This window comes from Argopecten irradians, chromosome 2 (genome assembly GCF_041381155.1).
Source record: "Argopecten irradians isolate NY chromosome 2, Ai_NY, whole genome shotgun sequence".
In the NCBI taxonomy this organism is placed as follows: Eukaryota; Metazoa; Mollusca; class Bivalvia; order Pectinida; family Pectinidae; genus Argopecten; species Argopecten irradians.
In genome coordinates, this window is record NC_091135.1 from 40,708,641 (window position 1) to 40,733,135 (window position 24,495).

General features: G+C 35.8%; 1 protein-coding gene across 5 annotated transcripts in view; it reads right to left on the reverse strand.

Annotated features, from left to right (window-relative positions):
• Window positions 1–5,685: 5,685 nt before the first annotated feature.
• LOC138315490 (mannosylglucosyl-3-phosphoglycerate phosphatase-like) overlaps window positions 5,686–24,495 on the reverse strand; it is a 39,482-nt gene continuing 20,672 nt past the window's right edge. For 4 of the 5 annotated variants that reach the window (XM_069256549.1, XM_069256548.1, XM_069256547.1 and 1 more), the window contains exons 5-14: window positions 22,600–22,725; window positions 21,125–21,247; window positions 20,452–20,617; window positions 19,966–20,061; window positions 18,660–18,827; window positions 15,425–15,597; window positions 14,996–15,073; window positions 14,545–14,669; window positions 13,858–14,011; window positions 10,428–11,334 (exon numbers count right to left, since the gene is read on the reverse strand). In XM_069256549.1, the coding sequence (XP_069112650.1) occupies window positions 11,206–11,334; window positions 13,858–14,011; window positions 14,545–14,669; window positions 14,996–15,073; window positions 15,425–15,597; window positions 18,660–18,827; window positions 19,966–20,061; window positions 20,452–20,617; window positions 21,125–21,247; window positions 22,600–22,725 (1,338 nt within the window). In that variant the 3' untranslated portion in view covers window positions 10,428–11,205. The other variant, XR_011207502.1, reaches the window with a different exon arrangement.

Consider the following 24,495-nt stretch of genomic DNA (forward strand, 5'->3'; position numbering starts at 1 on the left):
TAAAATTTTCAAAGAGGCCCAGAGGGCCTGTATCGCTCACCTGGTTTGTAATGCCAAGTAATGTTCTGAATACAAGTTAATTGTTTCTTTTCTGAAGGAATTTGAATATTTGCCTCTAATGCCCCTATTGGGCCCCACTCTTTCTGCCCCAGGGGGTCAAAGCCAAAATTTATACGAATTCTGTTAACCCCAAGGATGTTTCTGGCCAAATTTGGTTACAATCCATGCAGAACTCTGGGACAAGTAGCTATTTTTAGGATTTACCCCTATTTCCCCTATTGGGCCCCACCCCTCCTGCCCCCAGGGGGGTCAGAGCCAAAATTTATACAAGTTCTGTTCCCCTTCCCCAAAGGATGTTTGTGGCCAAATTTGGTTACAATCAATGCAGAACTCTAGGACAGGTAGCGATCTATAGAATTTACCTCTATTTGCCCTATTGGGCCCGCCCTTCCTACACCCGGGGGGTCAGAGCCAAAATTTATACCAGTTCTGTTCCCCTTCCCCCAAGGATGTTTCTGGCCAAATTTGGTTACAATCCATCCAGAACTCTAGGACAAGTAGCGATTTATAGGATTTACCTTTATTTCCCCTATTGGGCCCCGCCCCTCCTGCCCCTCCTGCCCCTGGGGGGTCAAAGTCAAAATTTATACAAGTTCTGTTCCCCTTCCCCCAAGGATGTTTCTGGCCAAATTTTGTTACAATCCATCCAGAACTCTAGGACAAGTAGCGATTTATAGGATTAACCTTTATTTCCCCTATTGGGCCCCGCCCCTCCTGCCCCTGGGGGGTCAGAGTCAAAATTTATACAAGTTCTGTTCCCCTTCCCCAAGGATGTTTCTGGCCAAATTTGGTTGCAATCCATGCAGAACTCTAGGACAAGTAGCGATTTATAGGATTTACCTCTATTACCCCTATTGGGCCCCTTCCCTCCTGATCCAGGGGGGGTCAGGGTCACCATTTATGCAAAATCTGATCCCCTTCCCCTAAGGAAGTTTCTGGAAAATTTGGTTGCAATCCATGCAGAACTCTAGGACAAGTAGCGATTTATAGGATTTACCTCTATTACCCCTATTGGGCCCCGCCCCTCCTGCCCCAGGGGGGTCAGCGTCACCATTTATGCAAAATCTGATCCCCTTCCCCTAAGGAAGTTTCTGACCAAATTTTGTTAAAATCCATGCAGTACTTTATGACAAGTAGCGATTTAAAGGAAATGTTGACGGACAGACGACGGACGCCGCGCCATGACATAAGCTCACCGGCCATTCGGGCCAGGTGAGCTAAAAATCTTCTTCTGTATTAACAGGTTTAATGGAAACAAATACTCTTCCTAGATTAAAAGTCAAATAAAATCACTGACTGACTTCAAGGGCCAGAATAATGAGTATATAGTGTTTATATGTCTTTGTTTCATTCTGTATCTGACCTCAGGTGACCATGGGGCTCTTCTAACTTCATAATATATGTTGTATAATAAATCCCAACTCTGAGCTTTCGACATGGTATACTGTCAACAGTGTAAAGGTCACACTCAAGATTTTCAGGATAAAAAGTCGCGACTTATTCTCGGAAAAATATGATACATATTTCAGCAGTAATCATATATCAGTGGTTTTTGTGCGACCTTTTGCAATAAAATATGGTTGTGCTAATTGGAAACAGTGTATGTTGTTAATGTACAAATTATTGCAAATGTGTTAATTTATTATTGCCTTACTCCAATGAAAAACAAGTTTTTGTTAAAATTTGATTGCGTTTACAGTATTCCAGCTTTGTAATAAGGACATTGTACATGTATATATCCCAGCCCTGACCTCAGGACATGGTATATATCCCAGCTCTGACCTCAGAACGTGATATATATATCCCAGCTCTGACCTCAGAACATGGCTATATATCCCAGCCCTGACCTCAGGACATGGTATATCCCGGCTCTGACCTCAGGACATGGTATATATCCCAGCTATGACCTCAGGACATGATATATCCCAGCTCTGATGTCAGGACATGATATATCCCAGCTCTGACCTCAGGACATGGTATATCCCAGCCCTGACCTCAGGACATGGTGTTTCTAAGCTCTGACCTAGGGACATGGTATATCCCAGCTCTGACCTCAGGACATGGTATATCCCAGCTCTGATGTCAGGACATGGTATATCCCAGCTCTGACCTCAGGACATGGTATATCCCAGCTCTAACCTCAGGTCATGGTATATCCCAGCTCTGACCTCAGGACATGATATATCCCAGCTCTGACCTCAGGACATGATATATCCCAGCTCTGACGTTAGGACATGGTTATATATCCCAGATATGATATATCCCAGCTCTGACGTCAGGACATGATATATCCCAGCTCTGACTTCAGGACATGATATATCCCAGCTCTGACGTCAGGACATGGTATATCCCAGCTCTGACCTCAGGACATGGTATATCCCAGCCCTGACCTCAGGACATGGTATATCCCAGCTCTGACCTCAGGACATGGTATATCCCAGCCCTGACCTCAGGACATGGTGTTTCCAAGCTCTGACGTCAGGACATGATATATATCCCAGCTCTGACCTCAGGACATGGTATATCCAAGCTCTGACGTCAGGACATGATATATATCCCAGCCCTGACCTCAGGACATGGTATATCCCAGCTCTGACCTCAAGACATGATATATATCCCAGCCCTGACCTCAGGACATGGTGTTTCCAAGCTCTGACCTAGGGACATGATATATCCCAGTTCTGACCTCATGACATGGTATATCCCAGCTCTGACCTCAGGACATGGTATATCCCAGCTCTGACCAAGGGACAGCAGTCTGCGACTTTAAAGGATTTGTGCAGCCAAAAATTTTTTTTGAAAATACGTCGGGATATTGCTTTGGATGGATAAAAAATTAAGTCCCACCCAACGAATCGCCTAGCTTTTAGCGCTATCGGATGGTTTTGGTCATGATTTACGGGTAGTGTCGACTACGGTTCAGAGATAATGAGCTAGGCGGTCACGTGGTCTTGTGATGTCACAGTAGTCCGAGGCTACACAAGGTAAGCCTAGTACTATACATCTATACAGCACATACACGTATACGTTAGATCTACAATTTGAGTTTTTCGAGTAAATGGTTATTCTAGCTTTATGATGTTGATATTTTCAGTTTCAAAACATTCAATTTACACCATTTCAAACATTCAAACAAGCGTATATCTAACTTTAGATTAATTAATCAGTCCAATTTGATAGCAATATCAAAATGATGTTCGGATCAGTCTGGACTGAGATTAAGATATCATATTATGTAAATTTCGGTGTAATAAAAAACAGTATAATGTAACACTATCTTTTTACGGTTAAAATCCCAAAATTTAGCATGACTATATCTAGAATCCGTGTTTTTATTTCAAACTTCTGCCATAACGATGCAAACACGGCACAGTTTTCGAGTAAAAATAAAATGTGGACGATTATCAGTTACGTGATATTGGAGTAACAATATCGAACTTATACCGAAAATAATATGTACATCTATATTGTTGCCTTTGGAACTTTATCCATAACGTTTACTAAAAAGCAGAAATACATCAATGATATTTCTGATATATGTTTTTAAATTACAGTATAAGTGTAGATTTAAATTCACTATTTCAAAATTATACTAAATCATTAAAATAGTATATTCATTGTCGATCCTTTTGTATACCATACCGAGATTTGTATACTCCAAAAAGTAACCACATATAGTGTTCAAATGAAAAATGAAATTACTTGTATACAGGTATTATAAATAGATATAATATCTTGTACCTTTTCAAAAATATACTTAGTGATATTTAAATAAGTATATATAGTGTGGTAATGCTGTAACCCTTCTTGTATGACTATACTTGTAGATTCGAAACGGTGAAAATACATGCTTAGAATTTTTACTAATACCTTAGAAATTACGGGTATGCCACGATTCCGTAATTACAGTACTAGACTGGAATTATTTTTAAGGTTAAATCTTTAGTTGAAATAGTTCTTAGAACCATTTTTGTTTCAGAATAAGTCAACTTCCATTATTGTTTTACCTGTGTACGACATATATATATATATATGTATATATTTAATATATATTCCTAGGTATGATCAGGGATATTTTATTTCCATTTGCTTTTACATGGAGGTGACAATAAAAAAATCTAGAGCATACCGGTAGATGTACGGGGTTTCCATAATTCAAATCACAATTCAAATAACGGATGTCATAACCTGATTGACAGTAAGACAATAGCAAATACCCGATAAAGTCCACCGAATAGCAAACTGCCCGCGGCCAGGTAATTACAGGTGAGTTCGATGAATGGCGTGGTGTACAGGTAAACAACATCCTGGTCCAGGTATTACATAACCATCAAACCAAAGGCATGGCTAATAATATATTTACATCGAAGTATCTACTCGTATATCGATTAAAAATTGAAAGCGACCGCACGGTCTGAAAAAATAGTTTGTTTTGCTTAATATCTCAATATTTAGATCTTTTATAATATCAAAAATAAATTCTTTCTATCACATGTTGACTCTCACTCTCAATTTATTCGGTTAGCAACACACAACACAATGTTTGTAATGATCAATCATCGGTGTGTATGTACAGAAACATACATACATATATGTATATATGTTTCTGGTATGTACGTCAATATACTTTAATCAAGGATTTCGTAAATTGTTACGTAAAATTTCATTTTACAGTCACAAACTTTGTAATTCACAATGTATCAAATATACAGACTACAGGAAAATATTATCTAATTAAAGCTTATTCGTTGCTGAACTCCTCGACAAAAAATCCGAAACTTTTATTTCTGTGTGGATTTTCTTTCATAATTACACGAAGATACCTGCTATTAGAGCATAAATTAGAGTATTTGAAACATCGAATTTCACTCTTTTAGTTATTTACTTTCGAGCCAAAGTTATTGTACGATTAACTTCACTCAAAAGTAATTATAAAAAATCGTCGATCGGCTTTTCCTGTGACCGTCGATGTAAGTGATAGCACATCAGTTATGGTACAGCTATAAGCCACAGACTATTGTGATGTCACATGCTTTAGAGCTAGAAAATATGCATAATCGGGCGGTCAGAAGTTTGGACCTCGATATCGACGGTTTACAGGTTATTCCGGTCGCGCGCGGAACGGAGAGGTTTCTACACGTGCTAATAAAGCCATTTCCAGCATAAACTGAAATTATCATTTTTGACTGCACAAATCCTTTAAGCACTAGTCCGATGGCCATGACTAGTAATTTTATGGCTGGACCAGAACCAATTGTAATGAACTAGTCCAATTGGACTAGTGGCTCCCCACTCATTTAAAATCAGTAAACATACTATATTTACAAGATTATTTATGTCCTGATACATCCTTTTGTGAAAATTTTCTTTGCCTAATGTAATTTGGGTCAAAAACGGATCATGACTAAAGTGCTGAAGCAAAACGACTGTATATTTAATTCGGACTAGTGATTAAATAGTCGGACTAGTAAAATTTTGGTGTTTACTAGTCCAAATAACTAGCAACGGAAAAAAATAACTTCACAGACTGGGACAGGGTATTGTATTCAATATTACATGTGCATATATTGTTAATAAATACTTAACTATCCAAACAAAATCATCCTGACACTTTGTAAGAAAAAGAAATGCATTTATTTTGGATACGTCTTTAATGTATAAAATAACAATACATGTAAGGAATACATAATTATATCGCCATTATTAAATGAACAAGCAATTACACCAGAAACATATAGGCCTATACATAGAGACTGTAAACTCCTTCATTGTCTATGCTGATGGAAGAGGGACTTCCGATTTATAGGCATTTATTTCTTGGCTAAATACTTTTCAGTATACTTATTAGTTTGAATTTGTTATTGTTGCACAAATATAGTTTAAACATTATATTATGCTCTGAAAAGACCAATTATTCTGATTAAAATGTTTATATGATTTTTGAAAGCATGAACATTTTACCTGGTCGTCTTCTTCCAAAAATTGTACCCACACTTTTTGAAAACTACTTAATCTATTGCATTTCGAAATTATCATCCTATGTGACTGTTAAGGAATAAATTGAATAACCCCTTGGCACATACAGGAGTCCCTCTGCTGCTTGAATAAATGGCAGAGTTGTCAATCTATATGTACAAATGTTTCTGGTTACACATAACAGCAGGTACATTGTAACAAAATATATGGCACCATACATAATATTGGTAACATCACAGGGTAATATATATTCGTTGCTCTAATTTTGGTTGCATTAGTCAGGTACAGTGTCATGCATGAATTCTTATAATTTGAACCAGCACTATAGTGAAAGCACAATGCAACTTTTGACTGTTAATAAAATAAGGTCTCACATAGTTCAAAATTGGGAAGAAACACATTACAATATCTTTTCATCTCTATCTCAGTATCACATCGAAAAGCAAAAGTTAAATGGAAACACTAACACAAAATCTGGAATGTCATTCAACAAAATACATATGTATTCAGAAATATAGATGTGCCAATGTAATGAACAATTGGTCAATGTATAAACTAAAAACATACATAGGAATATGTTAAAATCTATTGTGATATATATATATAAAATTTGGTAAAAATGATCAATGCTAAATCTAGGGATATAAGTTGTTTTAAATCTCTGGGTACAGTCCATCATATTGTGCTATATTTGGGAATAAAGTTCATCATTGTGGTAAATCTAAGGATAAAGTTCATCATAGTGTTATATTTAGGGATACAGTTCATCATTGTGGTAAATCTAGGGATAAAGTTCATCATAGTGATATATTTAGGGATACAGTTCATCATTGTGGTAAATCTAGGGATAAAGTTCATCATAGTGATATATTTAGGGATACAGTTCATCATTGTGGTAAATCTAGGGATAAAGTTCATCATAGTGATATATTTAGGGATACAGTTCATCATTGTGGTAAATCTAGGGATAAAGTTCATCATAGTGATATATTTAGGGATACAGTTCATCATTGTGCTAAACATAGTAACAAAGTTCATCATTGTGCTACATCTAGGGATACATTTCATCATTGTGCTTCATCTTGAGATAAAGTTCATCATAGTGCTACATCTACGGATAAAGTTTATCATATTGTGCTTAACCTAGGGATATAGTTCATCTTTGTGCTATATCTAGGGATACAGTTCATCATATTGTTCTACATCTAGAGAAAAGTTACTCATTGTGCTACATCTAGGGATGAAGTTTATCATTGTGCTACATCTGGGAAAAGTTCAACATCTAGGGATAACACCAGGTCATCATTGTGCTAAATCTAGGGATAAAGTTTAATATTTACAGTTTGCACTGACATGGACTCAATAACCATGCTTTCTAGTATTATCATTATCAATGTATAATGATAGTACAACATGGCGATTCTTATTGTTACGGGAATAGTCGCTGGCGTAGCAATGTGGGGTCATGACCCCACTTTTGGTGGGAACATATGAATGACTCTATTCCGATCAGCTGTTCAATCGAATTAATTGACGATGACAAAGGCGAAAAAATACAAGTATTTATTATATGCAACTGTCGCGAGAATAAATAATATTTACTTGCGTTAAAAACTGTAAATATAAAGTTATGAGAGTATAATGATAATGGAGCCCATGTAAATTTTATGTAACCCGGCTTCACCGGGGTTACACAATTTACACATGCTCCATTATCATTATACCCTCATAACCTCAACAAAATCAAAATATATTCCTTAATTATTGTGCTACATCTTGGGATAAAGTTCTTCATTAATGAAGATGTTTTGTTATGATCATGAAATATTGACTAAACTTGACTAGTTTTATTGCTGTAATTTTTAGATGTTTGATATTGATGACTTTATACATAAAATAGGAGATATTTCTGATTTACGCAATTTTAATGGTAAAAAATACAAAATGTACTTTAAAGATGCTCCATCGCCGACAGAGCATAAATGATACTAATCATTTTAACAATAATTGGTGTTTAATAGTGTATATGTATGCCTGATTTACACAAAAAAAAATAATATAAAATTATTAATTTTGCTTCTGGTGCATGCGCAATCAGTACTTCATTCCACAGATTTTTTTCGGGATGCAATTAATTGTTTTTAATAATTTTAATTTGAGGTAAAATAAGAAGCTCAAACTTTTCAATGTGGGTGATGGTGTAAAGTAAGTAACTTTTGTAACTAAAGAAAAATACTTAATCGTCTCCTCCTGTTTTTGATAGTGAAAAAATACCATTTGTCAGCGGTGGAGCATCTTTAAATTAATATGACTTTGATCAACATTTCAATTTTGAGGACTTAAGAACATGATATTAAATTAACTGCAATATTTAATGAATTAAAGAACAAAGTAGTTGCCAGGTAAACCATTTTTTAAAACCTAGTAAATCTATATTGCATGACAACAACATAATATACAAGAATTTAAAATGGCAATTAAAGGAACAATAATATGCTTGTGAAAAAAGGTAGACTTGCCACCAGTCTCTAGAATATTAAAAAAAATCACTAAAATTTGGCTTGATTATTTTTGTCTCTACTACATGTCTGATTCTAAGATTCAAACTTGGGGGAGATAATCTAGTAAAGAACTGCTGAGAAAGTCTTATCAACAACTTAGGGTCTGGTGGCCAGTCTAGTAAAAAGGTACCTAAAATACTTGTATGGCGAAAAAAAAAAAAAAAAATAAATAAAGAAAAGAAAAGATAAGAAAGAAAAATCTTAGTTTAATGAGGAAAAAAAATGAATCACCGGGGCACTACTGAGGTAGCAGAGTAATATTTTGTAGATCAATTTTAGAAATACAGTGTATAACAAAAGTTGGTATACCAGTACATGGTATATCATGGAATGGTATCAAGCTGATCATAGGATAACAAGTTAATAAATATTACAAATCAGTCATATGCACGACTGATGCACTCCATTAACTAGAAGGGTTCTGCTAAAATTGTGCAACAAAAATTAGTGGAGGATCAATATTTAGCAGACAAGATAGTCAGAACCCTTCAAACTAAGATACACTGCAGTCTCCATTTATATAAAACATTGCATAGATGAGGGAATTCTCCAACAAAATCTCAATCCTTGTAGAGTTTTATATAAGCAGACCCTGGTCACACATGAAAATGAAACAGTAACACTTTCGGCAGCAGTACTTGACATACACCAGAGGTAAAAAGGTTCCCAGGTCTATACAGTGATATGCACAGATAAAAATTTATAAATGTATTCAATGCCCATAATTTTTGGCAAACGATTGAATTATACTTATTTCAAACACAAACTTAACAGAGCTAAGCAGCTGGTAGACTTATGACAACATACATTCATACACATACATATGTACTTAAAAACATGCTTAAATGCTTACACCAAAGTTTCACCTCTCCATGATCCATTAGTGTATGTCCAAGAGTAACTTAAAGTGGCTCTTATATTTTTTGTACAGTTGAATATTGGTGTCTCAAAATCTGCATGACTTTGGAATTTTTTTCTATCAGATATCTAACTTAGTGAGCTCAAAATACCAATGAATCTTAGGTGAAGTAGGTTTTTAAGGTACATTGTATAAAAGTTAATGTTATAACAATATCAAATGTACACTTCTTCAATTATATCAGCAGTACTATACAGCAGCAATTAAAACCTATTATTGCGATCCAATTATCTTTCACCTGTCAAATTTTACACATTGATTGTGCCTTTATAGTTAAAGGATAGGTTCTATAGTTGGTATAATAATGCAGAGTTTTTAAATATAAACTTTTACATCGATTACGAAACAAGTTATCCAACTTATGCAAATTACTCTCGTAGCCCAGATTTAAGCGCGCGAGGGACTTAGTGTAGGAAGAAATTGGAGTGCCCGAAGAAAACCCACATGATCGGGCAGGTGACCCCTAACCTTTTCACGTCTGTGCCAGGGATTCGAACCCCGGCCGGCTAGGTAAAAGGCCAATGACTCAACTTCTACACCACCCGACCACCCAAGTGCAGAGATTTTAATTTTGGTAAATTTCAGGATTCACTCAAATTCACAAAATTGAATCCCTTGTATAATTGATAAAAATCTGTCGAATGAATTACACTTTAAAAGTATACAAAGATAAATACTGAAAATAACCCACCATAAATGAGTTTCCAGCAGTTAGTCGCGACATTTTCACCCACAAAATTAAGAACTTTACAGTATCTCATCTGTTTTAAAACTAAATTGAATTTCCTCTAACCCTTTTGGGCCAGATTAGTGTTATATTCTAAACTTAGTCTCATTCACCCAAGGATGCTTAAGATAAATATGATCAAATCCTTTCATTCCAACAGAATGAGCTGTATTTTACCTTAAAATTAGAAGCTCAAACTTTCCAATGGTGGTAATGGTGTAAAGTAAGTAACTTTTGTAACTGAAGAAAAATACTAAATCGTCTGCTCGTGTTTTTGATAGTGAAAAAATACCATTTGTCAGCGGTGGAGCATCTTTAAGATAAATATGATCAAATCCTTTCATTCCAACAGAATGAGCTGTATTTTACCTATTTGGACCTGCCTCTCAGCATGATTTACAAAAATGAAAGCCAAACCCATGATTTAAACAAGGTTTCCCTTTAACTGAAGGATGATACAGACTAAATTTGTTAATTTCCATTACATCAGAATGATCTTAAGAATTTACTGTTTCCACTACTGAGACATGACTTTTCTGCCTTCCGGGTACCAGACCCATAATTAAGTCAAAGGGTTCACCAGCTCTACTTGGTCGAAATCAGTTAAGTAGTTTATAGGAAGAAGTAACCGACAGGAAAAATTGAAGGCAGGACAGATGACCTCAGATCCAGGCCTCTTTTCTCCTAAATCCACATCTCACTTTATACAGATCCTGACTTTTTTCTTTCACTAGAAAACAGTTCCAGTATTTTATTTATAATCAATAGTTCAGTATATCCTGTCAATATTTCTTTAACATTTATATTTTACTAAAAGTTTGATCCTAGTCAATTCCTTCCATACTTCACATTTTGTTAAATAACAGAAGTTCCATTCTCAGTAATTCATATTATACTGTAAGTGGAATCCAAGCTGAATTTCTCTGTATAATCATTTTTCAGGCTTACAATCTCTGTATGATTCAATAAAAATCGGAATCCAGTTCCTCCAAATCAGTACTGGGTACAGTCTCTAATGAGGATTCTCGAATGCATGAATCTCTTAAACTATGGCTAGATTCCAGTCTAGAGGCCAACAAAATCTGCTTTGTCTGGAAAAAATAACAATAAATGGTGAGGATTAAAGTTATAAAAACAAATCTCTCCTTAACAATGATATATTAGAATGGCCGTTAATTGCACATTGAACATAAAAAACCAACCTCAAGCAGCATCAATGCTATTTTGAGCAAGGAGCTCCTTGTAGGTAGTTGCTGGTGGCTACATAGATCAAAATATATTAAATTTATGTCTCATGCAATTAAAAACATATATTTATCCCATAACTATGCATGTTTCACAATGGAAAACCCATGTGATAAATTCCATAACAGTTGGTTATCATTTATGTTTACACACACCAGTGTGTAAACACCTACGGCGTCTCTGATTGGTCAAATCCAAGATCTCTTGATTCCGATTGGCTCTCAACTTTGGGCTAGTTTTCATAGTGCATTTTCTTTTAAATAGCATTATATTTACTGTATAACAGGTATTTGCTTATTCAAAGTATTAAAAAATAGAATATTGGCTCTTTATTAAGGCACTATATTTTAGGACGGAAAGATATCGCTACACATTGTATGGTGGTAAGTTTCCCTGAATGAAGTCAAGAAAATGGTCACCACAGTATAAATATATAGTTAAAGTTATAGGATAAATAAGTTCCCCAACGCCTGACTGTTGTTTATCATGTTTATCTAAACTCTCGTTAGTTAATTTTCAAATTCTTAAAAGACACTTGCTAAAGCTTGTGTCTTTTCAAAATTTGAAAATTAAGCAACTCGAGTTTGATAAGCATGATAAACAACAGTCACTTGTTGGGAACCTCTATATCTCTGACAGGTTTCTTTCCCAAAGACTCTTTAATATGTCACTACATACCAATTACTAATTTTAAGGTATAAACTGGGCTTGTGTACACTAAGATGTATGAATGCATGATATACCGACACTTAACACAAGATTTTGCTGGAAATTCTCTAATAAAACAAATACAAATAATTCAAAACCTGTTTAAAACATTTAAACCTAGAAGATGCTTAGTTAAAACATGATACTCACTCCATCTAGCCCAGATTTATGTATAATCATCATAAGCAGATTATGTCAAGATCCAGATGCAGTGCTAAACATCAATCTGACACTGCACCTGACTACGAGATGGTTGAAAAATTCACAGCAAAAGTATTTAAAAGTTTTTAATGCCTAGAGCAAATGCAGAACTAGTTCACAGTGATCTATCTCTCCAATTTTTTATCTGTTTTACTGAACTTCACTTTGTTAGGACTTTAGTAATACAAATTTTGATTGATCTCTTTTGACCTCTTAAGTTGCCATAAGCCAAGACAAGAATTCCACGGAAGTGGATGTGTCGCTTGCACAGCATTACAAAAAATAGTTATTTACAGTTGAAAATATTGTTAATAATTTAGGTGAAGAAATCAAGTTCCATAACTCTTGCAAATATTGATGGATTTTGAAAAGTATCGAACCCATCTAAGATCTCATTGATATAAAGCAATATACCAAATTTGGTTGGAATCGGACAATAAATACTAATGTTTTCAAGCGGAAGCCATGTTTCGACTATTTTAAGGTCCCGTAACTCTTGCAAATATCGACAGATTTTGACCAGTATCGAACCCATCTAAGATCTCATTAATATAAAGCAACATACCAAATTTGGTTGAAATTGGACAATAAATATTTAAGTTATCGAGCGGAAACCATGGATTTTTCTGTTTTGATGATTTTAAAGTCCCGTAACTCTTGAAAATATTGACGGATTTTGACCATTATTAAACTCATCCAAGATCTCATTGATATAAAACAATTTATGAAATTTGGTTGCAATTGGACGATAAATATTTAATTATCGAGCGAAAACCATGAATTTTTCTGTTTTGACAATTTTAAAGTCCCGTAACTCTTGCAAATATTGATGGATTTTGACCATTATCGAACTCATCCGAGATCTCATTGATATAAAGCTATATACCAAATTTGGTTGAAATCGGACTATAAATACTTCAGTTATCGCACGGAAACCAATTCCCGGACGCTGACGACGCCGCCGACACCGACGCCGACATAGTGATACCTAAGTGTCGCCCTTGCGTTGCAGGCGACACAAAAATTTGGACAGCATACAATATGCTGCTGACCCTAAAGTACCTTCATGCCAGATATTTTGTTATCACTAAAACAGCTTAAATTGATACCCCTCCTTTAGATTTTAAAATCAAAATTAAACAGGGGAAAAGTAATAAGAATATCAATTATGTAGTAGATTTCCTATTTCACTGATCAAACCAATGGTGTAAATCATCCATTTCTAAATATCTAAAAAAAACATTTTCAAAGAAGAGAATTTCCGTACAATGTTGACTTCTATCTACAGCAGAAACTTGTAAACTAAAAGATCATGGTTATATAAATCAATGTTTTTTGGTCTCAACAATTAGTTTTTTTGTCTAACTAATCATTCATACTAGAGCAACTTGACTAACCTTTATAAAAAGATTTACAATGGTTCAGTCAACTTACAGATATAGACATCAGACTGTACTTACCTCATCATTATATGTGAAGATGCGCCTCTCAACCCTCGGAGCCAGTAGACACGACTCTGTCTCTATTTCGTGCACACTGACCTGACGCACCAGGCGGCTAGATAAGTTGACACACTCCATTGACTGACTCTTCTGATGGACAAGACTTTTCTTCCTGTTATCAAAAATCATTATAAAATCATATCTTAGTCCCATGTTGCTAGACAAATTCATCTTGGAAATCTATATACTGTAATGTGTTATTATAGCAATTTTGGAACTGAATAAAATCTACTGAAGTACTGGTATATGTTGTGTTATGCCAATTTTTGCTGACCTTTTTTCACTATAATCATATTAGGTGCTTATAGCTAATTGCACTAATCAGACTAAATACTTGTGTGTATTCTATAAAGATGTATGCTTATCTAAATTAATGTTAAAGATGTACAGTAGTGTTATATACTACAGTATCACATCACCCATCTTAGTTATCAACTTTGAAATCACATATTCCTAGTAAAGTTTGTTGTTTTTAACAATTTTGTCAAAAAGAAATTTGTTAAAAGTAGTTCCGTCTTTATTTTCAAAATTCTTCATAAATCATATAAACAAGCTAACAGTAATTAGTATTACTGACTCAGGCTAGACTTTGTTTGTGTCAAGACCTACAAGTTTTGCATTCCCATTTGACAAGAAATGACTTACCTAACAAGACTGACAAGACTTTGCCTATGTCCAGATTTACAGGTTTTGTGTCCTTGTTTGATGAGAATAGACTCAAAATGATTTCTGACAGCAGTACTCAAAGTACAGCACTGTTCTGATGACACCTAGTATGCATACAGAAAGAAAGTTTTCAGGAAGATACATGTATATATAAATTTCCTTTGTTCACAACTAAGCTACAGTTCTTTAAACCTCGTACAAATGTAATTATTTTTGTACCAGATTTTGCTTCTGCAATAAATTCTGAAAATTCCTTTATTTCAAGGCAGTTATAGAAAGTTATCTGTTTCACTTTATCTATTTCATCACTGATGTCTTTCAGTAATATCTAAATAATATCTTTTGGTATCTATAATGTATACCTTGTTCATTTGATCATTTATCATTCGCAATATACCTGAAGGTACCTATACATGTACAAAACACTTACAATGATATCACAATTCTTGAAAACTTCATATCCATCTTTACCCATGCCAATATATTCCTTGGTGCACAAACTGTAAGTCTGATGAAAAGGAAAAGATTTTGTAGAACAGTCAATACTTTACATTTTTTTTCTATTATCAAAATTATTTCAAGAGATACATACAGCAGTTGTGTTTAACCATTTTGATGATTTCTTCCTAGTGAGGAAGGGAACTATCTACAGTGTAACTCGTCCAATAGCTCTTGACTAATGCAGATCCCAGTGTATTCCAGTGTAGTTGTATGGCCTTTTCCTTCTTAATTTATAGTAATTACAACTTATTTGGAAACCTGGCTACACCAGCTAAATATGCTGGTCCTGTTGTCATCCAGTTAAGACAAGTTACATTGTACTGATATCATTCGATTTTGAAAGAAAAAATGATCTTACCTTATCCAGAACTAGATAATCATCTTGTACTTTGACCAAGGCTGGATCAACTCTGTTACCACTGGGTTTACTGGGGTCAAACCCGTACGACATGCCAGACACCTGTGGAAATCGTCCTTCTAACTTAGGATACTGAGACACACCATTCTCTAAAGCTTGTAGAATTTCCTCTCCTGAAAAGGCAACACAAATTTCACCAATGTTTGAATGAAAAATGTCACTAATTATAAAACAATTGCATATGATTTTCAATTTTGAAAGAAACAAGAGATCCCAGAGGGATCTTGGCGCCCACCAAAGATTGATCTATGTCTGACAAATGAAAGAGGGATCTTTTCTCTGCTTTTCAAACTTACAATTCTTTTTTCTGATTTTCAAACTTTAAACTATCAAAATCCAAGATGGTGGTCGCAAAATGCAATATGCACAACTGGGGTCCTAGGGCAACCTACATATGAAATTTGAGAAAGATCCCTTCAGTGCTTTCTGAGAAATAGCGGTAACAAACTTTAACTATCAAAATCCAAGATGGCTACCTGGCGGCCATCTTGTTGACCGATCAGTCCCAAAATGCAATATGCACAACTGGGGTCCTAGGGGAACCTACATATGAAATTTGAGAAAGATCCCTTTAGTGCTTTTTGAGAAATAGCGGTAACAAACTTTAACTATCAAAATCCAAGATGGCTACCTGGCGGCCATCTTGATGACTGATCAGTCCCAAAATGCAATATGCACTACTAGGGTCCTAGGGGAACCTACATATGAAATTTGAGAACAATCCCTTCAATACTTTCTGAGAAATAGCTGTAACAAACTTTAACTATCAAAATCCAAGATGGCTGCTTGTCGGCCATCTTGTTGACCGATCAGTCCCAAAATGTAATATGCAGAACTAGGGTCCAAGAGGAACCTACATATGAAATTTGAGAAAGATCCCTTCAGTACTTTCTGAGAATTAGCGGTAACAAACTTTAACTATCAAAATCCAAGATGGCGGCTGGTCGGCCATCTTGTTGACCGATCAGTCCCAAAATGCAATATGCACAACTAGGGTCCTACGGGAACCTACATATGAAATTTGAGAAAGAGTCCTTCAATACTTTATGAGAAATAGCGGTAACAAACTTTAACTATCAAAATCCAAGATGGCTGCCTGGTGGCCATCTTGTTGACCGATCAGTCCCAAAATACAATATGCACAACTAGGGTCCTAGGGGAACCTACATATGAAATTTGAGAAAGATCCCTTCAGTGCTTTCTGAGAAATAGCGGTAACAAACTTTAACTATCAAAATCCAAGATGGCTACCTGGCGGCCATCTTGTTGACCGATCAGTCCCAAAATGCAATATGCACTACTAGGGTCCTAGGGGAACCTACATATGAAATTTGAGAAAGATCCCTTCAGTACTTTCTGAGAATTAGCCGTAACAAACTTTAACTATCAAAATCCAAGATGGCGGCTGGTCGGCCATCTTGTTGACCAATCAGTCCCAAAATGCAATATGCACAACTAGGGTCCTAGGGGAACCTACATATGAAATTTGAGAAAGATCCCTTCAGTGCTTTCTGAGAAATAGTGGTAACAAACTTTAACTATCAAAATCCAAGATGGCTACCTGGCGGCCATCTTGTTGACCGATCAGTCCCAAAATGCAATATGCACTACTAGGGTACTATGGGAACCTACATATGAAATTTGAGAAAGATCCCTTCAGTACTTTCTGAGAATTAGCCGTAACAAACTTTAACTATCAAAATCCAAGATGGCGGCTGGTCGGCCATCTTGTTGACCGATCAGTCCCAAAATGCAATATGCACAACTAGGGTCCTAGGGGAACCTACATCTGAAATTTGAGAAAGATCCCTTCAGTACTTTCTGAGAAATAGCGGTAACAAACTTTAACTATCAAAATCCAAGATGGCTGCCTGGCGGCCATCTTGTTGACCGATCAGTCCCAAAATACAATATGCACAACTAGGGTCCTAGGGGAACCTACATATGAAATTTGAGAAAGATCCCTTCAGTACTTTTAGAGAAATAGCGGTAACAAGAATTGTTAACGGACGGACGGACGGACGGACGGACGGACGGACGGACGGACGGACGGACGGAAGGACGGACGGACGACGGACCACGGACGAAAGGCGATTTGAATAGCCCACCATCTGATGATGGTGGGCTAAAAAAGAAAAAATGAACAAGAGATCCCTAGTGACAAGATGGCTACCTGCTGTCAGACATCTTGTTGACTGATCAGTCTAAAAATGCAATATGCAGAACTAAGGTCCTAGGGGAACCTACATATAAAATTTAAAGAAAGATCGCTTAAATTCTTTCTGCGAAAAAACCGGTAACAAACTTCAATTATCAAAATCCAAGATGGTGGCCTGTCACCATCTTGTTGACCGATCAGTCTCAAAATGCAATATGCACAACTAGGACCCTAAGGGGAACCTACATATACAATGTGAGACAGATAACTTCAGTACTTTTTGAGAAATAATAGCGGTAACAAGCTTCAACTATCAAAATCAAAGATGGCGGCCTATCGGCCATCTTGTTCACTGATTGGTTTGTAAATGCAATATACACAACTAGGGCCCTAGGGAAACCTGCACATGAATTTTGAAACAAATCCTTTCAGTATTTTCTGAGAAATAGTTGTAACAAACTTCAATTGTCAAAATCAAAGATGGCGTTCAGTCGGCCATCTTGTTCAGCGATCGGTACCAAAATGCAATATGCATAACCAGGGACCAAGGGGAACCTGCACATGAAATATGTGAAAGATCCCTTCGGTGCTTACTAAGAAATGGCGGAAACAAACTTCAATTGTCAAAATCCAAGACGGCTGCCTGGCGGCAATCTTGTTGATCGATCAGTCTCAAAATGCAATATGCACAACTATGGCCCTAGGTGAACATGCACATGAAATTTGAGAAAGGTCCCTTCTGAACTTTCTGAGAAATAGCGGTAACAAACTTTAATTATCAAAATCCAAGATGACTGTCTGGCCGCCATTTTGTTGACTGATTGGTCTTAAAATGGAATATGCACAACTAGGGGACTAGAGGAACATACATATAAAATTTGAGAATAATCCTTTCAGTCCTTTTTGAGAAATAGCGGTAACAAGAAATGTTAACGAATGGACGGACTATTTTGGCAATGTTATATATTCATATAAATATACATGTAAACATATCAAATCTACAAAAACACAATTCACCTGTGACTTTTAATACAATCAATGGATCTACTAGTGGGAGAATGGTGAGCAGGTCTCGGAGTTTGAATTCACCCTTCTCATGGATTCTATCTGAACGGAAAGTTCCGGAGTTCAACAAGGCTACATCGGCTTTAGAAATCTCGAGCATGACATCGGTCACCAAATTACCTAGAAACAACAATTCATATTGTTTTTTATTTTTGCCATAAGAAAATTCCAGGTAGTTGGATGCTGAAGGTGAAAAATAGTTAACAGTAGATTTGTATTTAACAAGCGGCCCATTGGCCTTAACATTCATCTGACTATTGGCACAATACAACACCTCAAAGAATATAGTAGTGGCAAACAATTTAGGCAATACAAAATAATTCTTTTAATAGAAGAAGTTCAGGTTCTGATACATTTGATGAATTAGACCTTGAATGAAGGTGAACAACATTCATTTTAATAAACATGGTGTTCCATGATCCTCACCATGCTACAGGTCTCCAGGCCTCTTAGTTATTTACAAGAGGTTGTTTAAATTTTTTAGCCTATTTGATCCCTGTAAACTTGAATGAATGTCAAGGTCATTCTTGAAACAAATTTTGTAGCCCTTCATTCCAGCATGTCACAGGCCCAATATAAGGTCCCTAGGACTTTAAGGTTATTCACAACATGGCATTTAAAGCTTTTAGCATATTTGACTCCTGTGACGTTGAATGAAGATCAAGGTCATTTATTTGAACAAACTTGGTAGCTCTTTACCCAAGCATGGTGCAAGCCAATATCATTTCTCTAGGACTCTTAGTTATTCACCAGATGTTGTTTAAAGATTTTAGCCAATTCGACCTCTCTGACCTTGAATGGAAATCAAGGTCATTCATTTAAACAAACTTAGTAGCCCTTCATCCCAGCATGTCACAGGCCCAATATCATGCCTCTATGCCTCTTAGTTATTCACAAATTTTAGCCTTTTTTACCCCGGTGAACTTGAATGAAGATCAAGGTCATTCATTTAAACAAAATTGACAGCCCATCATCCCAGCATGCAACAGGCTCAATATGAGAACCCTGGGCCTTTTGGTTCTTGAGCAGATGTCGTTTGAATGAAAAGTTTACGCACAGGGGACAACGCACAATGACGGACGATGCATGATGACAATAATAACTGAATCTAAATTATCATGAGGCAATTGCAATTAAAGTATCTGACTTTACTTCAATTGTAAGTTCAGACCATTGTTTGAAAGTTTACATGGTACTGATAACATTCTACAATTAAGTGTACATAATGACTGTATTCTAACAATGACATTTTACAAACCTAGGTTTGTTTCACTGCTACGTATAGAAGAAAATCTGCCATCCATTTCTACTGCCATCTCCCCTAAATGCTCATCCATTTTGCTATCAACTTGTCCTGAAACAGACAATAACAGAAATATTATATTTACAGTTACAGATTGTTATCAGGAGAAACTCTTTTATAAAGATATCTATTACATCATAATCTTTTTTTGAAGTTGAAAATAACTTTGATTCTGAACCTAAATTTCCATTTATTTTTTACAAATTAAATAAATTTCAATCAATCGAAATGACCCAGTCTGATGTTCTTACATTAGATATTAATTTTAGCAAACCCATCACATTCAGTGTAACATTTATAGAACAAGATATATTGCATATTAACAGACTGATAACAAGTTTCATTGAACAATATGTCATCTGAATCATTGGTGGCTGCACAGTCTCAATAAAGCTTCCATTGATCAGCAAAAAGTATAAATAACGAATTATGAGGTGCTACCTAGCAGTTCGCTGACAATGTCCTTGACCTCTTGGTTCTCCTCCCAACTAGAGTCAAGGTCAACCCTTTTGATATCCAGATTCAGACCAGACTCATCCTTTCCTATTGTAATCTTACTCAGGTTCCTGAAATCTGTTCCACTTTTTATCACATACTTTCCATTTATCTGTGTAAAACAATGTGTCTAAGTAAGACAGAGGCACCTTTAAACCTTAAAAACGTTGTAGAGCAATCAGTACATATATCTCAAGTTTGCAATGGTTTTATTTAAACTGAACCAAATATTGAATAATTGATGCAAGGCATAAACATGTACCTGACATTCAAGATTTTGAACATACAAGGCTTAGCACTGAAACTAATAGTCATTCCAATACCTAATCACCTAAATTCTAAGGCTGGAACTATTAGGCATGAATGATCCTAAATCAGCAGGGAAATATCTCTTTGGAGATGTACAAAACTGTTATAAACATAAATAAACAAGTGATCCCAGAGGGATCTTGGCGTCTACCAAAGAATGATTTATGTATGACAATTGAAAGAGGAATCCTATGTGGACACTATGAAATTTAACAATGAGATCTTCAGTACTTCCAACTGATGATGACGGGCTAAAAAAATAATGAAGGAAGAAATTTAACTCTTTGTTTAACTTGTCTTACACATTTACCATTTCTATATTGTAGTCATGATCATGACCTCCAAGGATTAAATCAATGACACCACACTCTTCAGCTAGGCGACGATCATTTGGCCACCTCATGTGTGTCAAAGCAATGACAATATCTGCACCCTAAAAAATAAACAAAACTAAAAATTAACAAAAAGTTAATAATGGTGTATAAATGATTAACATGAGGTAAGTTAGCCTCTATTTCTCAGTTGTTATTGATTATTAAAGCAAAGATGTCACTATTTTTTAATTTGATCGAGGTATGAAAGAAATTTTGTTTGCAAACTGTGTGTATCCTTTACTATCATAAGCTAAACACTTTTGGACTTTCAATAACACTCAAGATCAATAAAAATACATGTGTGTATATTCATAACTCAGGTATAGTACTGCATAATAAAATCTACTTGCCAGAATGTCCTAAACATATATACTGAATATTGCCTGAGTAAACTGAAATATACTCCACACATTCATTAATATTATTGATATTCTTCTTAATATCCTTGCAAAGATACAAAATATCATCTAATCAATTATTTATGGATCTCTTCTTCAAACCAAATCCTCTCTAAACCATTCAAAAATTCATGGTCGTGCATGATTGGTTTAGGAAAGTTCGAGGGTAGTTGACCTTTTCAACCCAAATTCAATCCAAGCTTGTGTTACCTCATACACGGTACCTTAAAATTGCATCAATCTATCACCTGGATACCATGTTTGGCTAAACAATCTATTTTAGTAACAGTGACCTTTGTAGATGACTTTTGACCCAAAATCAAATTCCAGTCTGTGTTACCTCTTACCTAACATTGTTTGAAATTCCAATAAAATCCAACAAGTTTCTTTTCAAGTTATCATCTGGAAACCAAAAGTCATGAAAATCTATTTTTAGTAACAATGACCTGTGTTGTGAACCTTTTGACCTTAAGTGCAATCCAATGCTGAGTTACCTCATACTTAAGCTAGTTACCATTGTGTGAATTCAAAGTTTCAACAATATCCATCAATCCATTCTCAAGTTATCGTCTGGAAACAAAAACAGAGACAAGCACTACAGTCCTTTTCTGTTTCCCCAGCAGGGGGCTAATATAGGATCTATGGTTTTGGAGAAGACTTTTTACCTCAATAGATAATCCACTGTGACCTTGTATTTGGGTCAAGGTCATTTCTTCCATAACATAAATAGGCTTAATTTTATGACTTTCAGTAAAATGTCTTGGGGAGTTTGCAATCGATTGTGAGTCTAGTGCTAAATCTTACATATACCAAATACTTGTATTAGGAAGAATTTTATGTGCAATAAGGACATGTAGAAAGACACATTATTTTGGAGAAATAGTCCATGTTTACCGAGTTCCAAGTCATGTTGCAATGATAAAGAACTTTGAATTTCATCAGGTATCAACATGACATTTTCAGAGAATCTGAACATTTGATGTAAAATTTTATAGAAGCAATCTTCATCTTACCTCTTCTTTGAGCTGAGTTCCCAACTCTTTTCCTCTCTCAACAAAATTGGTGAAGGTCACATCCTCGGGATCTAGTGTAGCCAGTGTGTCAATCCACTCTTCCTCCACCAGTCCTATAAACCCTAGCTGGAGACAAACATCAGTGAGTGACAAACTTTGTTAGTACAGCCTTATTTAACACGAAAGAATAGCCAAATAAACCTCTAAATGAGAGGCCGAGAGGGCTTGTAACGCCCACCTGGTTTGTTGTGCCAAGAAATATTCTTACAGTAATACAAGTTTGGTGTTTATTTCCTTAAAGATTGACTTTCAATTTTCTGTTGGGCACCCACCCTCCTGCCCCAACTTTTTTTTTTGTTTCAATCTGACATTTTGCCATATTTTGAAAACCAAGTGAAGCAAATCTCATGAAAAGAAGCTCAAAGGTAATATAGTCATACATATGCACAGATACCATGCAATAAACTGCAAAAAAGTCAGCTCTAATATTTTGGTAACAAGAGGCCCATGGGCCTTAACGGTCATCTGGCTCATGGCACAAAACAACAAAGTCACAGTATAAAGTATTGGTTAACGATTAATATAAACAATATAAGGAACTCCTTAGTTGAATATGTAAGTTTCTGAAATAGGTAAATGTCATTTGTTGAACAAACTTGGTAGCCCTTCATCCATATATGGTTGTAACCCATTCAAGGATTAATATAAAGAGGAGTCAGATTTTAAAGCCGAATTTCAGCAAAGCTCCCATTTTGGACCTCCGCCGTACTATCCCCATGGGTCTTACCTTGGTCCTTTATAAAATATGATTGTCCTCACCTAAAGTTTCCCCTTCTGAATCAATTAAAACCCCTATAGACCAATTTTCATTGAGATCAGTGACCGAAACCTGGAAACAGGAAGTGGGCCAGCGGCCATCTAGGAATACCATAATCTTTACAAAATGTTTGCGTGTTGATCGGCATCAATTAAAACCCCTATAGATCAATTTTCATTGAGATTGGAGACCGAAACCTGAAAACAGGAAAAAATGTTGCCCTTTTGGGGCCCCACCCTTTAGCCCCTAGGGGTCGGACCAGGCTAATTTATATAAAATATGATTGTCCTTCCCCAATGATGTTTCACACCAAATATGGATGAAATCCATCCAAGGATGAAGGAGGAGTAGGATTTTAAAGCTAAAACTAAGAAAAATTTGCCCTTTTGGGGCCCCAACCCTCAGCCCCTAGGGGTCGGACCAGACTCATTTATATAAAATATGATTGTCCTTCCCCAATGATGTTTCACACCAAATATGGATGAAATCCATCCAAGGATGAAGGAGGAGTAGGATTTTAAAGCTAAAATTAAGAACATTTGCCCTTTTGGGGCCCCAACCCTCAGCCCCTAGGTTGGACCAGGCTCATTTATATAAGATATGATTGTCCTCCCCCAATGATGTTTTACACCAAATATGGATGAAATCCATCCAAGGATGAAGAAGGAGTAGGATTTTAAAGCTAAAAAAAGAAAAGATTTTTTTCCCCCTTGATGGTCAATGCTTCAGAGTACCTAGCAGATATATCATTTCTAAATATCAATTTCTAGATATTAACTTTTACACATTAATTATAGACCCGCCTGTATAACTTTTTGTCTTTTACTTTAACATACCGGGTAAGTACATTCTTCACAAAATGATTTTGCAGATACTTTAGGGTAATGGGAAAATATTTTTCTAAATACACTGGTGAGCAAAACGATCAAACTGCATCGGTCTGTTCTAAGCATAGAGACCCTTTATTAATCTTTGTGTACAGACTTTGTTGGCCTGGCACTTAAGAAATTCTTACCTTATGCAGACAAGTGAAATGTATTTATTGGTACAGTATTAATTCAGAGTGAGATATCCCTGTC